Source organism: Thalassophryne amazonica, chromosome 20 (assembly GCF_902500255.1).
Source record: "Thalassophryne amazonica chromosome 20, fThaAma1.1, whole genome shotgun sequence".
NCBI classification, from domain to species: domain Eukaryota; kingdom Metazoa; phylum Chordata; class Actinopteri; order Batrachoidiformes; family Batrachoididae; genus Thalassophryne; species Thalassophryne amazonica.
The window spans coordinates 31398705-31415783 of record NC_047122.1 but is presented as its reverse complement, the minus strand read 5'-3'; the positions used below and the strand labels follow the sequence as shown (position 1 = coordinate 31415783).

Sequence of the window (17079 nt, the reverse complement as noted above, 5' to 3'; positions counted from 1 at the left end):
ACAAAATGGAGCTAGTAGTTACCTAGACGAGCCTGTGACATCACCATTCTAACATCCATGAAATGTCTTATAAATCACTCCAGAGGTGTTATTAGGTTCCAAAAACAGTGTTTTCAGTTTTAGAAGTGTTTATTTCTTGCTAGCTTTTACATCATATATGAGAAACATGCTATATTTACATAAAAACGGACTGACTTTGGAGCGCTAGTGAGATATCAACACGTGGCATCGCGGTGCCACTCTACTCCAATTAGCTGTTACCCCCGCCCCTAAAAAACAAAACAAATCCCCCCCCCAAAAAATAACGATTTGCATGATTCATAGCATAAAAATATGAAAGAGTTTGACTTTTTAACCTCTTAAAATAGGCTAAGGTCAGCCATCTTCAAACTTGTCCATGGTCTGTGTCCCAAGAATGTTCCCTGTGAATTTGAAGACTGTGGCAGTAATAGGACTGGACTTATTGCTAGCACAGACAGACAGACAGACAGACGCAAAGCCTTCGCAATACCTGATGGCCATATCTGATGGCCTCGGGTAAAAAGGAAGCAAAGCTAATCATTCCCACATTTTGATTAATTCATGCCCAAGAGATACAATCTCTTCCCACATTTAATTCATTCACACACTTTGATGAATTTCTTCCTCCGTTTTGATTAATTCATACACATGAGCTAAGTGTGTATAAAGAAATGCCCCATAACAGACCAGTTTTTTTCCCTGAAGCTACTTCAATATCCTCGTCAACGAATTTTGCGAAAAGTCATCCCTTGGAAAGCATGTCTCACAACATGTCTTGTAAAGTCATCCCCCAAGCAGAAACAAAGCTTAATTAAAGATTTTGTATCTGTAACTATGTAGGTGGTGGCTGGAGTTAATGTCTTGGTGTTGGGAATTTCCAAAACTATTTGATTACTTATTTCATACACATGAATGAATCAAAATGTGGGAATGAATTTCATCTTGTGCACACACAGTAGCATTTCAAGTGTTCAGCGGAGAAAAACATGGACTTAATATAAACCTTTTTTTTCCTTTGGGGTGTCATACTATAACCTCAACTGATATCAATGCAGAATGAAAGGATTGTGTATCACTATATTGTGCAGCAGTGAAGCAGTGCATTAGCACATATTGCTGTACCCGGTGTGCACTTGATACACTTGTGGATAACAAGTGTGGCAGGGTTTAATTTCTTCACAGTGATTCACCAGTGAGGAAAGGTACCATATAAACACCCCGTTTACGCAAAGTCAGTGGCGGAGTTGCAATTAAAAAATGGTCTCTACTCGCCGTCACTCTCACCAACTCCCACTGGGGTTGGAGGCTGGTCACAATGGGGTCTCCATGGTCGGAAAAAAACACTGCCTTCACTTTCGATCAGTCTCCAACAGATGCACGAGTGTACTGAACTGTTTAAAACACTTGCCCAAGTTGTGCGACCAGTTAACAGACACATGGGTCTCATAATCAGTCTTGATCAATCAATCAATCAAGTTTTATTTCTATAGCACTTTACAACAGTTTTCACTGAACCAAAGTGCTTTCCAATAGCACCAGCTAGAGATAAAATAAAAAGAAAAGTACAAAAAACACAATAAAACACAATAAGAGCATCCAAAATAGAAAAAAAAAAACCTGACAAAAAAGTGTCAAAGCAATTATGTGCAAAAAGCTGCCCTGAACAAGTATGTTTTTAACTTAGCTTTAAACAGAGGCAAGCTATTAATGGACCTCAGTTCAGGAGGTAATGCATTCCACAACTTAGGACCTGCTACTGCAAAAGAACGGTCACCCCATTGTTTGGACCTGGAAACCTCAAGAAAGTTTTGGTCAGCAGACCGAAGTGCTCTGACAGGGTTGTGTGTTTTTAACAGGTCACATAAATAAGAAGGTGCAATGCCATTTACAGCTTTAAAAACAAACATTAACAGTTTAACAGTTTAAACACATGATAAACTCATGTGTCAACTTAATCCTGTGGGTCGTAACACTCTCACTTGACTCTGCATGGGGTTGCATCAATGATTGCGGATATTAACAAATTTATCACTTGCACAATTCAGTTGCAAAGCAAGATTGGTGTAAATCCAACCAAGGGATCACAACGGAGACCAGCCAAGACTTGGGAGAGTTAAGATGTCATGATCTTGTAGGTCTCAGTTTGGTGTAAACGAGGCATTAGCTGTTAGCAGGTCAGAAGAAAATAAGTGCAGTTTAGGGTTGAGAATGTCTGTTATGAGTAGCATTGCTGTTTTTTAATGTGTGGGACGGCAATAGCTCAGTTGGTAGAGTGGGTTGTTCTATGACTAAAGGGTCAGAGATTTGAATCCAGGCTCCCAACCAGTCAACAAAATCTGCATTTGCCATTTGTCATTGGACAAGACACTTAACCCACCTTGCCTGCGTATGAATGAGGTGGTGGTCAGGGGGGCTGTAGGCACAGAATGGCAGCCACGCTTCCGTAAGTTTGCCCCAGGGCAGCTGTGGCTACACCAGTAACCTACCACCAATGTGTGAATGCACGATACTTGTGAAGCGCTTTGGGTATCTTGAAAGGGGCTCTATAAATCCAAGTCATTATTATTGTTTTGTCACTGATATAGGTGTGTTAAGTGGAATGGTTTACAGCTGAGCAAGAAACATTTCGAACGAGAATGAACACCTCCTGAGATCAGTGATACAAGTGGAGGAGCTCACTCTTAAAGGCTGCGATCAGGATGCCTCCCTCTGGAGGTTTGTCAAGCATGTCCAAATGAAAGGAGACCCACCCTGCCCTAGCATTCTGGGGGATTATCTATCAGTTTGAAATCCCTCAGGAGGAGATAGATTAGGTGGGTATAATAGACACATCTCAGCTACTTTCTTAAACAGAACCCACTGCCACACAGTTCCACATAAGCAGCAGAAAATGAATCCACTGGATACAGGCAGCAGAAGCTAGTATCAAATCTTATATTATCCTGCACATTTTTGCTGGTGTGTGTGCGCGCGTGTGTGTGCACACAAGATAATAATAATTAAAAAAAAAAATGGTTCAATGGATTTCCTTCAAACTTGAGAGAACTATTACATGGATAGATATCTATAAGTGATTAGACTTCGGAGTAGTTTGATCAAAGGTCAAAGAAAACGCGATCCAAAGAAACAACATTTTTTGTGTAACAACAACCAAGAAGAAGCCTTGTTGAATGATCTAAATCATATATTGATCAGCAAAATATCTGTGAATGATTGGTATAAATGGCTGCCTTCCTGCGGCCGTGAGGCAGTCGGAGTCAGTGGACATTTTTAAGTCAAGACTTAAAACCCATTTTTATTATCTTTCTTATGAATAGTTTTTATTTCTTTTATCTGTTTTATTCTTTTAATTCTGTTTTTAATTATGTGTTTGAATTTTTTAATTCATTTTTAATTATTTATTTAATTTTTATATTGAATTGTTCTGTGTGAGGCACATTATAAGATGATTAAATTGAATTAAACTGAATGACGTCATAATGATGTCACACAGACGTTATATGATGAAGTAATACATAGTCAAAACACCATTACGGACATATGCACTGTATATTTACTTGTATATTTACACTGTGGTGTGTAGAGTGCAAAGTGCATACAGCAGCCCGCTGATGCTTTTTGTTTGGCTTTATTTTGCGCACTGTGACATCTAAAAGTGTTCACAGAGCAGTGAGGTGTTTCTTCAAAGGCTACAGGACTTTGTCACATGGAGTGGTGTTGATGTGGCTGTTCTCACAGAAAAGGACTAGTCTGAGAATGTCAGAGCAAAGATGATGCAAATATCTGAATTAATGCGCTCCTATAGGGATATGTAGATTTATTAACAATTTTATAGTCCAACAAGGACTTCAACTGGAGATGGACATCTGCTTTTGAAACCTGTTTTGGAGAGAAATAAGGATTTCTAGGATTGACATTGACTGCTGCAAAGACTACCATAGCAAATGGGAATGCACCTGTGCTCTTTTGCGCACAATACGTTTTTTTTTTTTTTTTAAATCGTTAATAATTTACAACATGAATGTGTTGTACAGTCTCTGTTTTTGTTGCTGAATAGTTAATATATTTTGTTGCTGAATATTTCTGCGGCTATGGCATAAACATGCCTATAACCATTTCTAGTCACCAAAGTTGTTCTTGTAATGGTTTCTGTAACTCTGAAATAAGTTTAGGATGAAGCACCAAAACTCAGAGGCAGAACAAATCCACACAAATTCTGTCTTCTTTAAATTCGCTGGTGTAAAATGGTTTCCAGAGAGACATTGTTGGTACCAGTTAGAGATTAAAAATACAGGGATGCAAAATTTGAAGCTACACAAATTCTGCACCAACTGCAGAGTGTACAAATTCTGTAATTTGAAAAACCTTTCCTATGATGCACTGGGGTGGAATCATGATAACCTTCTAAGATATTGCTCTTAAACTAAACAGCTGTTGTCAATGTTTCCGTAACAGTTATTTTTATAGACAGGGTTGTCCAAGTTCCTACTCTCACCTATGGTCATGAGGGTTAGGTCATGACCGAAAGAACTAGATTGTGGGTACAAGAGGCTGAAATGGGCTTCCTTAAGAGGGTGGCTGGTGTCTCCCTTAGAGATAGGGTGAGAAACTCAGTCATCCATGGGGAGCTGCTCCTTCATGTTAATGCAGCCATCTGAGGTGGTTTGGGCATCTGGTAAGGATGCTCCCTAGGGGCCTTCCTAGGAAGGTGTTCCAGGCATATCCATCTGGAACAAGTCCCCAGGGAAGACCCAGAACTAGGTGCAGAGATTATGTCTCCACACTGGCTTGGGAACGCCTCAGGATTCCCCAGTCATAGGTGGTCAATGTGTCCCAGGAAAGGGAAGTCGGGGATCCCCTGCTGGAGCTGTTGCCCCCGTGACCCAATCCCTGATAAGTGGTTGAAGATGAGATGTGATGAGATGAGGGTTGTTATCCCTTTGCAAACCCCTTTAACCTCAGGGAGAGTTGATCCTGTTCATCAGGCCTCTACACATCGACCTGTCCAGCTTAGGAGACACTACCAGGAGCCTAAGCCCCCGATGGCATAGCTCTCCGGTTTACATAGGCATGCAAGCCACACACCCCCATTGACAAGGTAGGATACATGGGGGAGCCACTGAACCATACCAAACATTAAGCCCCTGTCACACATAGCAAGAATGTGCACAAACCAGCCTGACATGGCAAATACTGCCATAATCCGACAAGGTTGGGAGGTAAAGAGGCATGGTCAGTAATGTAATGTTAAAATGCATCCACATGACCTCATCCACACCAGCACGAATGCGTGGCTCCACGTCCACGTCCGCGCTGTGAAACATGCCTGGGCCATTGTTGAAGGTGAGAATCATGTTTATTAATGCTGTCATGGTCTTGCACAACAGTTCCATGTCATATCTCCTATAGCGTTAGAAGGTGATCGGATATTACAGCGGTGAGCTCCATTCAGATCTGAGCCAGGCATGCAATGACGTGTTACTGTGCATGAGACCACAGAGAGGCGCAGCTACCCGTGTTATATAGAGATATGATGGAGACAATATTCACATTATTTACTTCGTCCATGGGAAGGAATGGACAAATATCTGTACTGTAAGGTCTATTGTGGATATAACAGCCTGTTCAGATTTGCGGCGGCGTGCGCGCAGTAGCGCACGGTGCTTTCGGTTTGATGGTTGCTGTTCACATTATATGATGAGGCGTGCCACATACATATCAATAGTTCATTTGCGCTCCGGGGGGAACAATGGAGGTGGACATTATTATACGTGGCATGTGCAGTTCATACTGAGGTTCCCTCATAAGCGCTCAAATCATTTCGGATCCTGTTTTGCCACCGTCAGAATATGTAAATTGCGGTCAGATGGTGCTCAGACTGCACATGGACCGCCGTCAGATAGGTGTCCCATCTTAACGGCGCCCGGAGGGTTTTCAACATGTGCAACACACTTGGGGCCGCCCACCATTTGGAACCAACTGTGTGGACTCTCACGGATGGCTGTCAGAATGTTTGTGAACTACAACTGGACAATTTTCGGATGTGGGTCGAATCGTCATCGTGACGCCATTCGGCCTCATTCTGGCTATGTGTGACGGGGGTATTAAATTGCAACTGAAGAAACTGCATACATAGCCCCAAAGCCTTCAGTTAAAAGTCACGTCTGGCAGCATGCACTGGTGCAGTGCATTGCTGCATTCAAAACACCATGGAACTGGGCTAGGTCCTGGATGGCAACCACCTGGTTGTGTGCCCACACAACCAGTCCATCCCCACATCTCAAAGAATTCAGTGTTGAGGACCTTCAGTGTCTCCAGTTACCAAAAAATAAGTCAGATTGTCAAAGAAGGTGATTCTGAGCACTGTGCATGTCCAAAAATGTGGGCAGGTGCACCATTTATGCCCTTGTGTGTGTGTGCAGCAGGACTTATTTGCATCAGTCTGTGTGTGAAGGGAGATCAATGCACCAAAGACCATCTCATGATAGCTGGAAGCTGGCTGTCTTTGCAAACACAACAGCATTGTAATTGAGGCATCAATCCGTCCCCCCTTTGTCTCCATGCAGAGCATGAAAAGCAAGTTTAATGGTCTAGAAGAGATGAACAATGGAGACCTCACGCACTGAATGCAGCGATGGAAATAAAAGGAGGACGATAAGCATTATTATTCATTAACAGGGTGTCTGTGAGGAAGCGATGCTTCCATTCAAAGAAGGAATTTATTTAAATACATATGTGCAGTGAGTGAGTGTAATAAAATTCATCGTGTTTCCACTCTAGTGCAGGCAGGTGCTTTCACGTATCCAAGACTGTGGTTGGGCATGAAAGTGCAAATGGCACCAGTGTGCACGGAGACCATTTCCACACTCTGCTGGCTCCATCTACTTGACTCTTTGTCTGCGCCCTAAACTGTTCTGCTGTCTCTTTATTCTGCTCCCTCCTTTTATACAGGAGGGAGGACGGCTAAATGCACCTGCTCTACTGTATCCAGCTGAGAGGAGGTTCTGATACAGATCAGTTTGGGCGTGCATGCAGCTGGTGCACAGATAATTTCATATTGTACTTTAAAAGAATTCTGCGCACATATCAGTTAAGAGCCGGCCAAATGACACAAGGAAGAAAATGTGTTTGTGGTCATGCGTGCGTGAGTGTGTGGGCGTAGATACGGTACGCACGGTTCATGTGTGGAGAGACATGTATGAATCGTGTGTCTCCGCGTGGGCGTGTGTGAGAAGAGCTGGCAGAATATAGAATTGGACCACAGTCAAAGAGCAATGTGTTTGGAACGGCGAGCAGAAAAACACTCTGTCCTGTTATCTGCTTGGCTGAATAACACATGTAGGCTAAGAATCCGGCACGATATATTCAATGCAATAAACAGCCTGAACAAGCTTTCAAACAGAGAATGCTGATTTATGGGTTCATTGTGTTTTAATTTAACAGTCGTATGTTATTCAACATAAAGATGAGGAGGCATAATGCAGTTTGACATTTGACATAACGTGCTTCAATTACAGCAATTTTTAGGGCCCAAGTAGGAAAAAGTCCTACGAGGACCCTATTGTTATTGTGCTGTTTATTATTATTATTCACACTTTTCAAGCCCCAATTTCGGCCCTTTCCCATGCTCAAAAACTCACGAAACTTTGCGAAGTCGTTGGGCCAGATCCAAAATTCGATATTTTGGGGGTTGCTCACATGGTCGCAGCGAAATAGTGCCCCCTACAAATTTTCAAAAAACCCTCCCCATTGGAGTTTTTGTCGTAGCATCATGAAATTCGGTACACATATTTACCATGCTGGGATGCACAAAAAAGTCTGTTAACGTCATGGTGAAATGTCGACAGGAAGTCAGTCATTTTGCTTTCAAGTTTCAATTTTGAGGTAATTTTTACCATTTTTGGCCATTTCCACTACTTACGTTTGAACAAACTCGTTTTTTTTTTTTATTTACTTATTTTTTTTATGGAAAGCTGGACAGATGGAGAGATTTTACACTAAAAAAAGGTCAGGTGGATTTACATGATTCATCATATCTACATTGATGAGAATATATCCAAATAATTTGCTTCTGTTTCTCAATTTAAACATAAGAAAATTACGTAACACTTTACTTGAAGGTATTGTCATAATAGTGACATGATACTGTCATAACTGTTACATGACACAGTCATGAAGGTGTCATAAACATTATGTCAATGTCATAAACATTTATGACTGCTGTCATTAAGTGTCATTCAGTTTTTGTAATGACAAGTTGACAACTTGGCATACAACTGAAGACCAAAAAGGCCAAAGACAACTTTTTGTGATGTCACTTTGATTAAAGTCACCCCCCCCCCACCAATATTGTGCTGTGATTGGAATTCTGTTAGCATAGAACTTCCCATGAGTAAACCTGAATTCTGCTGTGTGCACATCAGCATGTCTACACGAAGTGCGAGTTATGATAATAACCCCCCACTGTGTAGGAGCCATGACCTTATATGTCAGAGATGACCAATCACAATACTGGGATTGGAGATGCCACAGAGGAACTGTCATGGGTTCCTCTGTCATGGGTTCCTTTCAAATGAATACTTTTAATAATCACAGATTGATGTTCTGCCAACAGAGAAAAAGTCTGTAATTATCAGCATGAAACATGGAATTAAAGAACTCGCTAAAGCTAGTGAATGGGAGAAAAAAATAACGAGCGCCGTGACTGTTCTATCATCTGAGGGATGGGCTCCATCGCTGAAACACGAAAGCAAATAAATCGTTTTTTTTTTTTTTACATTTTGGCTTGGGGTCGACACAGCAGATCCACTGTGGAACTGCACAAGTTGTATGCTAGAGGTTGAAATAGAACATTTTAGCCACATGGCTTGTTTCTCTGTGCATGATCCAGCTGAAGGAGCATGCGAGTTGAGGAACCCAATAGCTGGAGAAGGTCAAGAAGACATGCACATTTCACATGGCAGACAGATGGTTATTTTGGGGCTGTGGGAATGAACCACCCAGGCAGACAACCCAAGGTGGTTCCATGGTGTTGTGGATGTGCCACCAGCACATGTTGCCAGAGTTGACTTGATATGAATGGGTAAGTAACGGTTCACAATGCACCGCATGAAAGCTGTCACTGTTGACCGTGGAAGAGGGTTGGTTGATTTTTAACTGTGGTCCAGTGGAAGTTACCCAGATGTGCCTGTTTTCAAACTTTCTCTCCTGTGCAGGACGGTTAAAACTACAGTCCAACCTTCCCATGCACCTATCAGGCACCAAACTCTTCCCATCACCAGTGCTGAGTGCCCACTGTGACTTTGGGGGAAAAAGCTGAATCATAATACAGTGCAGGGGTGGTGGCCAAGTGGTTAATGCGCTTGGATTCAGTGCAGAAGGTTCCAGGTTCAAATCCCACCCCTGCCACATTTCTCCATGTAATGTGGAGTTGCGTCAGGAAGGGCATCCGGCGTAAAACCTGTGCCAATTCAACATGCAGATCCACCTTGGATTTGCTGTGGCGACCCCGAGAGCAAACAAGGGAGCAGCCGAAGGGACTTATTTATTTAGAATAATACTGCATTTCAAATATTACAGTTAAAATTCCATCAATGTAACTACGCCATGCATTTCTGTCGGATTTTCAAAAATGACCTGAGTCAAAGTCATAAAATATTCAATTTTATGACTAATATAGAACTGGACTTGAGTCAAAGAGCTTGGCGTGGCAGCTTTTTACTCTTTTAATTCATTTATTAGTAACTGGAGCAGGCTGCGGCCTCAACTTTACCTAAATTCTGAGTCTTTTAGTGAAGTTTAGGGCTAGTACTTCTCTGTTTTTCTTGTTGTTTAATGCTGGCAAATTATACAGTATTTTTTTTGTCTTTCTGATGCATGATTCTGTTTTTCTCTCTACTTAAGGTGCAGCTCCATCCAGAGATGGGAGTTGTATTCGTGTTGGAGACCCTCCTGTCCTGTGTACCAACAGCATTTCTTGTATATTCATCCGTGAATTGTTTTGTGAATTGTTCTGTAATTTATGTTTGTAGCATGGCTCAAGCAGAGGGTCACCCCCTTTGAGTCTGGTCTGCTTGAGGTTTCTTCCTCAGAGGGAGTTTTTCCTTACCACTGTTGCTCTGGGGGTTGGTAAGGTTAGACCTTACCTGTGTGAAGCACTTTGAGGCAACTCTGTTGTTATTTGGTGCTATATAAATGAAAATAAATTGAAATTAAATTGAAATTCAAACAATTTCTGCATGACACCTACTACAGTTCTGGACCACTTGTATATTTTGTTATCTGTCTTATGAAAAACTCAAAGTACATGAAAATTGGTGAATGCAGAAAGTTTGGTTAAATTACTCCTGCAAACAAATCTGTTCGGGCATGAGGCCTGTTTTGTGGTCATAAAATCATGACAAAACTATATCATGAATTCATTATTTTTGTATATCTGTAAGCACGCATTTACCTCCTCCAAATGAGCAGTCCCACTCCCATGGAGAGCAGCATGATTAGAGCGGCCACGGATACGACGACGATGATCACCACCGGATTCTGCTCGCTGGATGCCAGTGCCACTAGACACAATAAAACACATTACACTTACTACAAATGAGAACATAGTGGAATACAAAAGATGAGGCATGTGAATTCTCCGGGGATCTGCGAATGTCTGCATTTATGCAAAATTGGTGTCCTGTTGAAGAATATTCTTGAAAACAAAAGAGAAAAGTATAGATTTGGTCTGTTTTCTTTGATGAGAATCCTTTTCTGTACTATTCCATCATGAAGCTGCATGCAACAGAAAAGTGGCACTGTATAGTTTATCCAATGGCAGCCACAAAACCCTATGTTTTTTAAGAGTTGCCATGAGTATCTTGAGTCTCTTCCCTCACTCGTTTCCTTCTTCCATAGTCACTGATTTATTGAGAACTGTAAACTCAAGACTTATCACACAGAACAATACCATTTATATTTCTTAATGATTGATGAAATGTACATGTATCCATCCCCTGATTTGTCTAAAGAAAATATGCTGTAAAAATGAAAAATTTGCATTTTGAATATCCCCTCATCTTTAGTTTGTCAAATTACCTATGAGCTATGCTAATTGGCAGACTGTATATGCAAATGAACATCATTCGTGAATGGTGAATATGATATTTTCAACCCCTTGAATTTAAATTGAAACGCTACACTACAAGCAAATTTTGTTTTATTTCAACTGTACTGTTGTTTACACAAAAATTACAAATAATAATAATAATAATAATAATAATAATAATAATAATAATAATAATAATAATAATAATAATAATAATAATAATAATAATGGACTTGACCCTACATGCTCAAAAGAATTTTGAGACTGAAAAAGTTTCACCTAAAACCTCCACCACATTTAAAATTAGAGGAAGATTTTTTATTTTATTTTATTTTATTTTTTTTTTATGGCTAAATTTCATTGTTAATTTTTGATCCCAGTTTAAGTCCTAATTTCAAAATTCATGAAATACTATTTTTTAAATAGTAGACAAAAATCATGTAATTCACTAATTCTAATATAGAATTCTAACCGATCATTGCTGAATACACCAGAGTGTGTACGATTCTCATTGCATGCTTTTGTACATACTTCCACATTTTCCCCACACTTTTTCAAAAAGATAAATTTCAATCATTCATTTATTTTCAGTCACTTATCCTGGTCTGGGTTGCCGTGGCAGCAAGCCAATCAGCTGATACAACACTTTCCTATCATAGGCCAAGTCTTGTAATTGTTCCTGGAGGATCTCGAGGCATTCCCAAGCCAGCTGAAGAATATAGTATCTCCAGCATGTCCTGGGTCTTCCCCGGTGGCCTCCGCCCAGTTGAACGTGCCTGGAAGACCTCATTAGGGAAAACAACTAGTGGGTATCTTCACCAGATGCCTGAACCACCTCAGCTAGCTCCTTTCAATTTTAAGAAGCAGCGGCTCTACTCAGAGTCCCTCTCAGAAAGTCAAGCTTCTCACCCTGTCCCGGAGTCTAAGCCCAGATACCTGTTAGAGGAATCTCATTTCCACCGCTTGTATCTGCGACCTCATTCATTCAGTCATTACCCAAAGTTTTGCAAGAGCGCAAATCGACTAGTAAATTGAGAGTCTTGCCTTCTGGCTCAGCTCCTTATTCAACACAACAGTCTGGTACAGCATCCTTAAAAAACAACCTATATATAGATCTCACACTCAGACTTACTCCCACTCATGAACAAGATTCTGAGATACTTAAACTCCTCCACCTGGGGCACTAACTCTCCTCTGACCCAAAGGAGACCGCGGACCATGGTCTCAGGTTTGGAGATGCTCATCGCTCATCATGCCTCAGACCTGGTCAGTACTCCTGATGAAGCCAACAGAACCACATCATCCGCAAAGCTAAAACACCTCTGTTAAACTCTCACACTCTTCCTTTGAAGAGCGTGACATGCTTTTCATGGGTTCTATGTCAAGAAGGAGGATCAGAAGGTGGCGTGTGCTCAGCGAACACTAGGTCCCAATTACTGCAAAATATGCCTGAATGCCCACTTTTACCTACATTTACACAAAATTACCCCTAATCGGTAGCAATTAAAGTAAGTCCCTTCGGCTACACCCTTGTTTGCACTCGGGGTCGCCACAGCAAATTGGAGGTGGATCTGCATGCTGAATTGGCACACGTTTTACGCCGGATGTCCTTCCTGATGCAACTCCACATTACCTTCCTCACTGAAACCAACTGCACTGGTAGCAATTAAATCTAATTATTCACTTTAGATCACAATTTATTCCACCACAATTAACCTTTTAATCATGTTTCCCCGATTATGCATAATGTTTTATTCTGCTACATTTACCACCTGTTATTCCAAGCTTCAAGCTTCCATTGGGTTTCCAATATATATATTTTTTCCACCAAAAACATACACAATCAGGTACCAAAAATCAGCACCAGGAGGATAATTATCCTTAAGGATAAATTTGAATTCTTCAACGTTGTCACCTTATGATGTCACAAAGATGTGACTGGCACAAAAGGTTTTTGAATGTAATACCCTGTAAGTTGCTGGAAGCAGTGATACCAAATGTACTCCAAGTACCATTTCAGTTCAAGTTAGGAACGTGTTCACACAGATTTAGAAACAATTTTGTGTTCTGAATGACTAATTTACCATTTTATTTTATCACTGGATGTTTGAAATTTCTACCTTTCTCACCTATTTGTTTTTATAGGTGTGCAACACTTGAGCCAGTTCTTGCTGCTTTGAGACCGTGCTTTATCAATAAACTTCTCAACTTGAAGTGGTGTGTGAAGCGTGTCTATTATGAAGACATGAGATGCTTAATGTAACCATTTTGTGGATGGATAAATAAATAAATCATTCAGAAAAAAAAGATTTGCAGCCTGCACAATCATGCAAACATATTGGATGTGTAATTCTGACAAACAGAGTGTCACAGAACCACAGGGAACTTGGTATCAAAGTGTAAAAAGACAAACATTTTGCACAGTTCACTGGGAAAAGCTGGAATCTTCACACATAATCTCAAAATCAGGCACATCTCCTGCACTCGAGCCACTCGTCTGATTGTGTGGGCTGGCCAGGTGCCTTATCCCAATCTGCCTGCTGGTGCTGGAAGGAGGGAGTGAAACAAAAGTGCTGAGGAGAAAGGGTGTAAAATGGCTACTCACACTCTCCAAGTGTCTGCAGCTCCAGGGGAGTGCTGTACGCGCCATAGTCAATGGGTGGTGGGGAGGAGCCGGCTGACGAAGAGGAGGTCGACACCGAAGACGAGGAAGAAGCAGAAGAGGAAGGCGGTGAGGATAAAGAGGAGGATGAAGAGGATGAGAGAGGAGAGGAGGACAGGGGCGAGAAGGGAGCCGGTGTGGAGAATGGACGGATGAGGAAGACATATGTGGTGCCAGGTTTGAGGTTGTTGACACTGATCCGCGTGGCGGCTGTCTTCACAGTAGAATAACTCTGATCCTTTTGTTCCTGTGGAGACAGAAAGTGAAAGGAGAGAAACAAAGAGGCAGGGAAGCAAGAGGAGGAGTGAGACGAGTAGGTGGAATCCATTTGTGAGATGTCTTCTTGATTCCAAGGCTCAGTTTGCAATGTGGGAGAACTGTGAGACAGTTTTGGAACCAAATTAAGGGCTGCCTTAATGCTCACTGACAGAGTGAAAGAGTATGGAAGAGAGAACTCTCTGGTGTCTTTTTGCTTGCTTACCTTAAACCTTTCTGGCCTTCCACTTCCGCTTTTGCCTGGAGGTCCCATCCCTCTCCCCATATACCCCACATTTTTCCTCAGTACCCTGCCTAAACTATTATATGTTAATCTCACCCGTCTCACCTTATTTCTACTTTATCAGTTTATCAGTCTCTCTGATAAAAAGACTGCTAATGTTGTACATCTTTGTCACTCCCAAGGACAACAACAGCATCTTCAACTCTGCCACCTCCAGCTCCTGTCTTCTTTCAGTGCCACCACCTCCAGACCATGCAACATAACTCCTCTCGCTATTGCCTGATGAACTTTCATTTCACTCTTGCATAGACTCATTCATTCATTCATTTTCTATAACTGTTTTTTTCCAGTTAAGGGCTATCTGAGCAGACACTGGGTGGGAGGCGGATACTGGATCTTGGACACTTTTTGATCTTACATCACTCCTACTACTCTTCTCCAACTACTTACTAGGGGAGCTACGACCACTACCTTTGTACCCCCCGCCCCAGGCCTAAACCAAAACAACTTTTTTAGGTTCCTTAGAGGACCCCAAAACACAATCAGGATGTTCCCAAAAATAAAAACTGGCCTCAAGCCAGTTATCCAAGCTGGCGTCCAAGATGGCTGCCAAAATAGGGTTTTCACTAAAAAAACCTTTAAACAACATATAAAAAACTTAAATATCACAGAGATTCACTGGGATATTTAAATTTGAGTGACCACTGCAGGTCACAGCAAAATGCCGCCTGGAATGGCCACCAATAGACCCTTATCATTGAATCTCTGTGATATTTAAGTTTTTTAAAGGTGTTTTAGTGAAATATCCTATTTTGATGGCCATCTTGGACACCATCTTGGATAACTGGCTTGAGGCCAGTTTTTATTTTTGGGAACATCCTGATTGTGTTTTGGGGTCATCTAAGGAACCTAAAAAAGTCGGTTTGGTTTAGTCCTGGGGGGGGGGGGGGGGGGGGTGTGTGCAAAGGTAGTGGTCGTAGCTCCCGTAGTAACTCCATCCTGCATGCATTCTGTACTTCAACTATACCACTGTCTCCATTACTTTGAATAGTAGACCCCATTCACAGCCACCTTCATCATCTCATTCATGCACATGTACTACATCTTGCTCTGACTGATGTTCAGTTTCTTCATTCAGTTTCTTTTCAGAGCATATCATCGTCTCTGTAGACTAGTCTCAATGTGCTCCCTATTCTCGCTACAGATCACAATGCCATCTTTAAACAGCAGAACCTATCCACATCCACCTTCACCATCTTATGTTCTTCCACTGCACCATCCCGCTGCCCTTTGCTCTCATTCATGCACTACATCTTGTTTTGACTGATGTTCAGTCTGCCTTTCTTCCGTGTGTATCTCCATCTCTGTAGGCTAGACTGAACCTGTGCCTTACTCTTGCTACAGATCAGAACGTCATCTGCAAACATTATAGTCCATAGAGAATCCTTTCTGAGCTCAGTCAACTTGTCCTTCACTACTGCAAAAAAAGAAGGAGCTCAGAGCAAATCCTTGATGTAATCTCACCTCCACTTTTAATGGTCTTGCACTGAGTGCACATTGTCCTCATACATTTCCTGCCCAGTCCTGACTTCCTCATACAATACTACAATGGGTGTCTTGACACACTGTCATAAGATTTCTTTAAATCCACAAAACCCAATGGTTTTTGCTATAGTTCTCCATCAGCATCAACAAAGCAAACATTACATCAGTAGTGCTGTTTCTTGACATGAAACCCTATTGCTCATCACAAACCTTCAGATCTCCTGACAGCTTACACTGCTCTTTCTCACAACTTCATGCAATAGCTGAGCAAATTTTTACCTCTGTCCATCATTCTTAATGGTAAAAGCTGGTAGCAAAACACTTTTCCACTCCTCAGGCATCCTCTCACTTTCCAAGATTTTGTTAAACAATCCAGTTAAGTAGACTGCCATAGTCGTTAACTCCTCAAAGTACTCCTTCTACCTTCCTAAATCTCTCTTGTCACTTATCAGCACATTTCTATCTGTATTCAATATCACCTTAACCTGCTGCACATCCTTTCCAGCACTGTCCCAACATACATTTATCGTTCAGGAATTTATTTTTTATGCAGTTCTGGTCTCCAACTATAACGGAATTTTGTGTATTGATAATTGTACAGGCTGGTTAGACTTATTCAGAAAGAAATGCAGAGACTTTATATGATCAATAAACACAAGATACAAGCTCCTTATTAATGAAGAAAAAAGGGTCTATGCTGATGTTGCAAAGTAACATAGTATTACACCCTAAGATACTCTTTGTTGCACATGAGTTGTATTGGCATCTCTTTTCAAAAATGTTCCTGCTTCTACATCATTTGCTCCATGTATCCCTCACTCTATTCATCTGCTTTCCTCCTTCCGCTCCCTCCTGCATAATCCTCGTCACAAAAAACACCTTCATTCATTGCTTTCTGTCACTTTGCTCTTAGAAGCATCTTTCTTTCCAGCCAGCTTTCCTTCAACGGTCCCCCAAAAACGCTCTCTGACCTTTTCTCCTGCTCAAAACACTCCCGTTATGTAGTCGCACATCTTTCCCAGCCCATTTTCCCTCTTTTCTTAAAGCACGTGGGAGTAGAGCAGTAAGGAGCGGGGCTTTATTAAATATGGTGAGGCATAAAGAAGAGAAGGAGGTGTGAAGATGATCGAGCGCGTGAGCCGGTGATGCCAGAAAAACAGCATAGAAAAGGAAGATGTGATGAACGTGACAGCTGTCTTTTAGGTGGATGACAGATTTAGTGTGAAGACGGTGACATTGAAGATGGAGCGGCCACAATCTGAC

General features: G+C 41.5%; 1 protein-coding gene across 1 annotated transcript in view; it reads right to left on the bottom strand.

Moving 5' to 3' along the window:
• The window catches only part of LOC117501351 (ephrin type-A receptor 7), a 473258-nt gene that overhangs the window by 63259 nt on the left and 392920 nt on the right, over nucleotides 1-17079 (bottom strand). The window contains exons 7-8 of the mRNA XM_034160204.1: nucleotides 13716-14019; nucleotides 10475-10583 (exon numbers count right to left, since the gene is read on the bottom strand). Of these exons, the coding sequence (XP_034016095.1) occupies nucleotides 10475-10583; nucleotides 13716-14019 (413 nt within the window). The remainder of the gene's footprint in view (nucleotides 1-10474; nucleotides 10584-13715; nucleotides 14020-17079) is intronic.